The sequence below is a fragment of the Neomonachus schauinslandi genome, chromosome 3 (genome assembly GCF_002201575.2).
Source record: "Neomonachus schauinslandi chromosome 3, ASM220157v2, whole genome shotgun sequence".
NCBI lineage: Eukaryota > Metazoa > Chordata > Mammalia > Carnivora > Phocidae > Neomonachus > Neomonachus schauinslandi.
This window is the reverse complement of record NC_058405.1, coordinates 11,355,553-11,364,796: the sequence shown is the minus strand read 5'-3', so window position 1 is coordinate 11,364,796 and position 9,244 is coordinate 11,355,553. Positions and strand designations below refer to the sequence as shown.

At 47.7% G+C, this 9,244-nt stretch overlaps 1 protein-coding gene across 1 annotated transcript in view; it reads right to left on the bottom strand.

The window, feature by feature from the left end:
- Nucleotides 1-3,930: 3,930 nt before the first annotated feature.
- The window catches only part of ZIC5 (Zic family member 5), an 11,386-nt gene continuing 6,072 nt past the window's right edge, over nt 3,931-9,244 (bottom strand). The window contains 2 exon segments of the mRNA XM_044913522.1: nt 3,931-4,373; nt 8,775-9,244. Of these exon segments, the coding sequence (XP_044769457.1) occupies nt 3,931-4,373; nt 8,775-9,244 (913 nt within the window).

Genomic DNA, 9,244 nt, shown 5'->3' with positions numbered 1-9,244 from the left:
TTAGTAAATGACAAGACTGCGGTACAAACACATCAGCAGATAGTTGGGCCTCACTTTCAAGGACTTTCGGCCTCCTCCTTTCCTGTCCCCAGTGCTATCCCTCTTGTGTGGCCATCTCCCAACTCCTTAAAAGAATAGAATTCCCACCCTCAAGCTATTTCTCAGTGCTTTAGATTTTTGGAGCATGAGTTTTACCAAAGAAAGTCCTGAATGGGGAAAAGATAGGCATCCACTACAAATAACCATGTGTTGGAAGATTCTCCTAGCCCGGAAAACAAAGGTAGATGATTTAAAATGTTTGTGAGGGCCACAAGGGTGACGTTTTGCCTAGGAGAGATGAAGTCTTTGATGATAGCCAACTTAGTGTCAATAAGTGGCTTTCTTTGAGACATATTCAGATGGGGACGTCTTGCTTGCCAATTGCCATAGAAATCTTAACACACCATGAAGATTGTCCAAGCGCCAAGCCTTCCGTTCTGGACTAAATTACTTTGAAGTGGCGGAGGACGAGCAGTGGTCAATTTTAACTCTATAGACTGGACAGAGAACTCTGGGAGTGGGAGATTGTGCGTTTTAAAGCAGAAAATAAGAAGGGGAAACTTGTTTTATACACTCTATACAAGGTTCTGCTCATTGTTAGATATCTTTTATCTTTTATATTTCCCATGAATGATTCATGTCTTGGTGGCTTTGTGTCACCCCTTTCACGAGAAACTTCATTAGAGAGCTATAAGTTTTCCCATTGATTGGGGCCCTTAGCTATGGGTGTTTTTTACTTCGTGTGCTGGTTATTGTCATCTGGCTTAAAACAACTCTTTGCGATGGGTTTCACCTTCACTACATTAACAAACCTGACTTTTAAAAACCACCATAACCTTTCAGAGAACTTATTGACATTACTACCAATTTTTTTTTAACTATTTGCCTTTTATCAGTTTTGTATCAGCTAACTGAAAAACAAGCCCAGGATCAGCCCTGTTCATGTGCATAGCCAATTACATTAGTTTGAGCCACTTGGATATTTTGTTGCCATGAGTCTAATTTCTAGCTACCACATGCCTAAAAATGCTGAGTTAGGATTCCTAGATCAGCTCAACTTGCAAATACACCACAATCAAACTGGAAGCAGCCCCCACCCCCCAACCCCCATTACCTGATGGTGAGAGGTATTTGATGCCCAATCTTTATTCAGCATGCTTTTAACTCTGCACCCATCCCAACTCCTGATTTTACCTTCTTTTGTGTCTGGAAGCCTCTCACTGTCCCTGCATCTTTTCTTCATTTTTACCCTTTTACTTCAGAAGCTAGGCACCGAAGAAATGCTCAAATTCACTTCTCAGATTTTCAGTGATTAGGATCACTAAGGATATTATTAACAAATGACTGCAGTAACCCCTAAGATTTATGCTAGTGTTACACGCAACTTACAGGGCTTAGTCTTCATATATACATTGTATTTTCTAGATTAGATTGTAAATTAAACCAAGCTGTACAAATATTTTATTGCTTGGGGAGAGGCTAAGAATAAAGAGCTCAAGAGAACCCAATGTTCACTGGTCAGCAACCTGTTCTGTTTGTAAGAGAATGGCAGAAATATACCATTAGGTAAAACATAAACAATACATAGGAAGAATACCTTTATTAAATTTTTTACTTCATAATCATTCTTGCTTTCTTTCTACTGGAGGTACACATTTTAAGTTTTCATTTTAGGTGTATCAGGAACCAATAAATCTGTGGCAGAGTAAACCTATGCATGGCAAAATACATAAAATACATATTCCTTTGTTTCATAATAAATAAACCTGTAGCATAATAAAGAATAGTGCAAACTACCATTGAAAAAGTTGTATAAATAAAACAACTCATTATAAATCAGGAATATTTTGTTCTAATAAGTTTACGATAAATTATCCCCCCAAAGTTCATAGCTACTTTGTCTATTTGAAAGAGCTTTGAAAGTGAATAATATGAAAATCAAATAAACTTTAAAAAATGTAGAATTATTTTATATTCAAGTTTTATGGTCTTTTTCTTTATAAAGGAGGGTCTGCATGTTTCATATCCACTGTAACAATCTGAAGACAACATTGAAAGGCTTTCAAAGTGACAGCACCATGCACTGTACTAGTAATATAATATATCTATAAACTATATATAATCTTGTCAACACAATGCAAAAAAGACATGCAGGAAGAGTCCTGGTTTTCACATTACGTTGTTCATTCAAGTAAGTTTAAAAATATATTCCCCCATTTTCTTTCCTTAAATAAACCGTGGGTCATAAACAACAATCTTTCACCAAAATGTATAATATAATTCTTTGGTGTGCTCTGAACTCTTCCAGGAAAAACAAAGGATGATGTCTGAAAATAAATTAATTCAACTGTACAAATAATAGTGTTCACATACAAGTTATTAACAATGACAAGACTGCATCAACCACTCACAGCACACAAAACAAATTTCTACAAACCCTGGGGAGGGGGTGGCTTCAGGGTCTCTGAGGATAAATTAGTGCTCTTTAGGATATTTGTATGATGTTTATGATGGACTATATTTTGCAGATGTGTTGCACGAACTGAAAATAAATTGACTAAGAGTTATTGTCCTAGGTCCTTGACCTTTTTTATTCTGGCCTGACAGCTCTGTCAGAGGTCACACATTCATCAGTGTTTGGTGGTAACTATAAACCTTTTAAAAATTTTAATATGTATAGCAACTCCCTCCCCTCTTTTAATGTAAATCATACACTTCACACACTTGTCATTTTCAAATGGGATCCAGTTCCGTGTGCTCAGTGCTCAGGTGGGAAAAAAAAATGCACGAAAATGCAGTTTCGGGCATTGAAAAATAAAGACTTTTTAAAAGGTTGATACAACAGTATAAAAGAGGGCTTGGCCTGTTTTAAAAACAACAGTTTTCCCCAAAAATAGGCATGTTGCCAACATCACACCTCCTCAGACTTGCCTGTTAATTTTGGCATCCCCAAAAAACTTATATAAGACTGATCTTTTCATTACACGAGAAGTTTGGACCCAGTCAAGAGGCAGCATCTGAGATTTCAGATTTAAAAAAAAAGAGAGAGAGAAAAGAAAGCACTTGAATTTCTTCTATTTCACAAAATATCACAGTTTCACAGTTGCCTACTGCAGCAGCTTTCTCCTCTCTCCACTTTTTTGCTGGAACAATCACAGTAGCACAATAAATTGGAGACGTACTAAGTTTGCTGCATCTTTTTTTCTTTAAATCATACAAGCGGGGTACTGAGGAAACAATCCTGTATAAAAATAGCATGTTAAGATGAGATCAGTAATAAAAGAGTGGAAATTTAAAATTACAACTATCAGGACTTAAAGGGTTTTTACAAAGATTTTTGGACACAGGTACAGTCTAAGATCTGTTGGCAATGCAGCAAGTGTGTGGTTTACAATCAAGAGGCCTTTTTAGAATTAGGGCCCAAGGAGGAGGTGAAGAGGCTCCAAAGAAGCCCAAGGTATGGTGTTAAAGGCATTCTCGAGGCACGGCAGGAAATGCAGAGGGCCTTGTTGCTCTGTGGAGTTCTGACTTCATGCTTTTTCTCGCTCCTTTCAAAGTACACGTATATTGCATTGGCAGTGTGTATCTCCATTAACCCTTGGTACATTTTGCTCCTAGCCCTGTCCCCCCTGCAACGTACAAGTCCAGCTTGGTTGGTTTTTTTTGTTTGTTTTCTAAGAAGAAGAAGGAAGGAAAAAAAGCCCAAATATCTTAATTAAATTAATTAAATGTACAAACACCATAGGGTTTCATACTGAATAAATAGGGCTAATTAGACCCGGTGGCAAGTCTGAGTCAAGGGTTTGTCTCAGGCTTGGTATTGTCTCAGGTTAGGATATGGTCCAAGGACTCCCACTTATGACTTATTATTATTATTATTACAAGAAAATTCTAATGTATCGTCCGCGCAACTTCCGAGTTCCCATACATCTCCTCATCTTCAGACTCCGAAGTACTTCCGTTGCTGGAAGGTGTGTGAAGGTGGCTGGGTGCTCCACTGGCCTGGCAAACATACCACTCATTGAGGTTGGTCACCTGAGGGGACAGAGTGCTAGAGCGACTCCTGGTTGGGTCCAGCACAGGGGACAAGGGGGCACCCACTGGAGTCCCCACTGATGAGTAACCAAGGGCTCCTGGAGAAGGTGGTGGGGACTTGCAGTGAATCTTCATGTGCTTCCTCAGAGAGCTGGGGTGAGTGTAGGACTTGTCACAGCCTCGGATCTTGCAGTAATAGGGCTTGTCGCTGGTGTGGACGTGGGAATGTTTCTTCCGATCACTGCTATTGGCAAATTTCCTGTCACAGCCATCAAATTCACATTTGAAAGGCTTTTCCCCTGCAACAAAACATAGCGAAGGTCAACAATTGCTTTCCAGAGACCCCTCACTTGAGAGAGAAATCTTGGAGCAGAAATCTGGAAGCATTTCCCCATTCTCTTGAAGACCAATCCCCGGCTTGGTTTCTACTCCTAATCCCTATGTTCCAGAAGGCAACAGGGAAGGGATACTTCAGGGATGAGCCTGGAGGCTCTCCCTGGACCTGGGCTAGTAAGAGGCTAGATGTTAGTCCCTGCAGTACCACAGGGCTGGGGGGGTGGGGGGGCCGGAATGGCTAGGGCATGGTCCGGGAGGCAACACCAAAACCCAATGAGGACCCAAATACCCGGGTCCTCACTGCCCTCAGGGTCTGTACCTGCAAAAATATAAGCAGATCTCCTGTCAAGATAAATGCTGATAAAATGATTCCTCCAAATCCACAGCTTGGGGGAAGGATATAAGAAGAAGAGAAGAAAAGTAAGCAAGTCCACTAAATTAAAAGTGAAGTGGGGGTGGTGCCATAAAATTATAATAATGGCATTTTGTTTCAGAGCGGCCCCAGGATTCCACTGATGGAAAAGGAAATGAAATAAAGCCAAATCCTGTTCTCTTCAGAAACAAAGGCACCTGTGAGACACACAATCCCATCACTAGATTTTTTACAAGCCTGGCTGGGCAGAGACTAGGCCGATCTCCTCTTCATTCTACCACCTTCCCTCCCAACTTGCAGAGCAATAAGAGCCTACGGAACAGAACCTTAGCAAATGTTAGTAAGGCCCACAAGCCTCCACCAGAAGCGAGCATGTACCTGATGCTCTATGGAAACCGAGGCTGACAGCTTCCTACCTTACTTACCCGGCAGAAAAGGGACTGTTTACCAGTCTTTGGCCCATCGCCCCTTGAAGCTGCTCTAACCACCTCAGGAACACAATGCCTTTAAACACAAGGCCCCTACTGCAGGAAGTGGAAATGCTTAATAAAAATTCAGCCATATACCTTTGGCATTAAAAAGCAAAAAAGGAAGATGGCAGGTAACAGTATGAATTTTCTCTCTCACCTAAGTATCTATGAACTTAATGTATTTAGTCATGATTGAACAAGTCATCTCAGACATATTTTTGTTCAATAATACTTTACATGATTTTTAAAATAAAGTTGAATTTCTCTACGTTCCGGCAGCTACTCTGGTGGCTCATGAGGTATGGCTTTTTCCTTGGTTTGGGATAATATATATTTTAAAAAAAAACAAATAACTATTAAAACAGCTTAGTGTTTATAAATTTTTGTGGTGAATTTTCTTATACAAATATTTCAGTGCAGTGTTTGTTGTTGCTGTTTTAATTTCACCAATGCTAACTGCTTCAGCGCCAGAGCGTAGTAACAGGTCTGAAAGTATTCAGATGCCTGGAATATAACTTATCCCACCTGGATTACTGTCTAAACATGAAATCAGATATTATTCAAATATACGTCCTGCATTGATCTATACAGGGAAAAACACAACATAACACAATCATCACAACCTTCTCTGCAGATGAGCTGCAACACCAACAAAAAATGTTAATCACTTTTTATCAAAACATCAGTTATCTGTCCTGACTTCTGTGTTCTACTTTAAATGGGAGATAATACTAATTTAATGTAGCATTATTTTAAAAATTTTAATCAGCCTTTCTTCAATATGTAGGCCTAAGTGGCTTTATTCATCCTTTGGAAATATGCAGTGCTGTCTGTGGAGTTCTCCTGTTTCGGTGCTCGCTACATATCCGGGATTGTGAAGAATGCACACAGCTTCAACTCTGCTGGCCCCGCCACTGCCCACGATAAAGACAAGTAATTAGGCCCAGTGAAGGGAGATGTGGAATGGAGGGGGGGAAAAAAGTAGAAAAGTAGGGATGAAGGAGAGGTAGAGGAAGAAAGTAGAAGGGTGGGGGAAGTAAAGGTGAAAGGATTGCCTGTTTTATTCAGGGGGCCTAAGGGGGGCAGTGAGCAAATTCTAGCTAACTGGAAAGGGTGAGAGACCCCAGTGTTTACATTTCAGATTCTGACAGAGGGGTCAATCAGAATTTAACTACTTGCAGAATTTGAGAGTAAGGGACGTTACGTGAGCTACTCCCGGAGAGAACTCGAGTCCGGCCCAAAGGAAGGTTATAAACCGAATTGGGGGCACGTGGGTCAGGAAATAGGCCTTCAGGAGTGGCTGGGGGATTATTTCCTTTGATCAATCTGTTCCGGGATCCCTGATAACCCCCAAAAGGGAGAGCGCCGTGGTGGTGGGGGGAGGGGGGTCCCGGATGGTCCCTCGCCGCACACAATGCGCCAGGGCTAGGCGGCCCAAGGACCGCCAAAATCCCCAGGCGCGGGTTTGAGCACGAACGTGAGTCGCTGGCATCCCTCCCCGAGGGCCCCGGCGAGAAGCACGCGGTCTCCGGCAGCCGGGCAGGAGAGGTAACCCTGCGCACGCCGTGGAACCAGAAAGCACCACCGCCCGGGGGCCCCCCCAGCGTCCCGGATCTCCGCCCCGGCGTGCGCGCGCGCGCACGCCCCTCTCCCCGGGGCCGACGTCCGAGGGAGCGGGGACCCCGGACAGCTTCCGCGTCCGCAATTCCAGTTCCTTGCTCCACCCGGGCAGAAACTGCCCTCAGCTCCGGCCGCCGCGAAAAGAAAGGTCCACTCTCTCTCTGAGGCCTGGAAAGGCGGGAAGGGCCCGAAGACGCAGGCTCTGCTTTCAGGGTGCCCACTGGGGACGGGGCTAGGGGCAGCTTCACCTCCTGCGCCCCGCGTGCCTCCTGCACGGTCCCAGGCCCCTGTCCCGGCGGCAAGTGCTGGGCATAGGGGCAAACAGCTGCCTAAGCGGCCCACGGGAGTTTTTCCAAAAGCCTCAAGGGAAGTTTTTCCTTTTGGAAAACTCCCTAGGGCGGACCGATCCCGATTCGAAAAACGGGGATGGCCCAGGGAGTTCCCGGGAAGACTTCTTCCCGGCCCATCATCGGTCCACATGAGGCCTGTCCGATGTTGGCCGACAGTTGCAAGGCGCCGGGCCGGGCCTGGGTCACCCCGACCCGGCTTCGCCCGCAGATGCCCCTGGTGCCCCCTGGTGCCCTCGGCCCGGGCCGCTAGCCAGGCGTTGGGCCCACGCGCGGCGGCTGCCTCCTCGCCGCCCAGCGCCGATAAATCAGCTAAGTAATTACTGAATGTAAACTCCAGTTACTGAAGTGTCCTCCGAGGGGTAATATTGTCTGTCCCTATAAATCCCGACTGCTCGCGCTCATCAGCGCTTCCGCCCAAAGCGCTCGCCCGTTAGATGGGGGCACACGACCCACAGGAAACACCCCACCGGCCCACGCCGCAGCCGCCTTCACGGGGGGGGGTAGGATGGGGGACTGGAATGGGAGGGGTCGCCACGGCGCCGGGGGTTTCCCCCCAAGTTCCTCCGCGGGGCAGGTACCAACGACCGCAGGAGACTTTAGCTCATCCTGTTCTCCTCCAACTAGAACCTTTTTTGAAAGGACAGAGCAAATTTCTCCAGCACCTTCTCGGGTATGTGTGGATGTGTGTGATAGAGGTGTGTGATGCTACGTGTATGAGCATCGGTGTGTATGAAGGTGTGTAAATGAGGAAGTGTGCGTGAGGGTGTATGTGGAAGAGGAGTGTGTCAGAGCATATGGGCGTTCCAGCAATGAGGCAGAGATGGGCAGTATCAGATACGGCTGCGTAAAGTGGTTTGTGGGTTGTGTGCACGTGAAGATGTACCTGTGGGGTGCGTGTGTTGGGGGGAGGTCTTCGGGGGCCCATGGGCGCATTCCTTTGGCATTTTGCACCACGCCCCGGAGGGACTGGACCCCTCCCCTCCTGTTGGGGCCGCATCGAGCTGGGCCTAGTGGCCTCAATACTGGAGCAAATCCCACGTGCCCCCTCGCACGCCCGCTCTTCGGAGCACGGCGACCGCAAGGGGTCTGCCACCGGGTGGGGAGGAAGGAAGAGCCACCGGGGCTGTTCCGGCTCCGGCCTCCCTTCCCTATCGCCCTCCCCAGGTTCCCGGGGCCGGGCGAATGGGGGCTGCCGACCGTCCTGGGCGCCTTCCTGCTCCGACTGCTGCTGCTTCTGTTCCGGGGCGGCGGCGGCGGCGGCTGGAGCGCGTTGCCGGTCCCGGCCGAGGGGCTGTGGACGCGCTGGAGACTCCACCGTGTGGGAACCCAGCGCGGGGCCTGTGTGTGCTATCGAATTACTTATTCATAGAAAAAAAGGGGGGGAGAGAAAAAAAAGAAGTCACATGTCCGGGTTATACGTATGCGAAGAGAAGCAGCAGCAGGAGAGAAAAATTAAGGCGAGCAGGAGGAGGAGGAGAAAGAGAAGCAGCGGCGGAAGCGGCGGCGGCGCGGGAGGCGGCGGCGGCGACGCGGCCGGGGACAGACACCCACCTGTATGAGTGCGCTTGTGGATCTTGAGGTTCTCGGAGCGCGCGAAGACCTTGCCGCAGCCCGGGAACGGGCAGGGAAAGGGCTTCTCGCCCGTGTGCACGCGGATGTGGTTGATGAGCTTGTATTTGGCCTTGAACGGCTTGCCCTCGCGCGGACAGTCCTCCCAGAAGCAGACGTGGTTGCTCTGCTCGGGGCCGCCCACGTGCTCCACCGTGACGTGGTTCACCAGCTCGTGCATGGTGCCGAAAGTTTTGGAGCAGGGCTTGGCGCCGCCGGCCGGGGGCGGTGGCGGCGGCGGCGGCGGCGGCGGCCCGGCCAGCTCGTCGGGGTCGATCCACTTGCAGATGAGCTCCTGCTTGATTGGCTGCCGCATGTAGCGCAGGAAGGCCCCGGCCGCCCCTGGGAGGTGGGGGTGGTGCGGGTGCTGCGCGGGCGCCGGCGGCGGCGGCGGCGCCGGGGGCGGCGCGTGG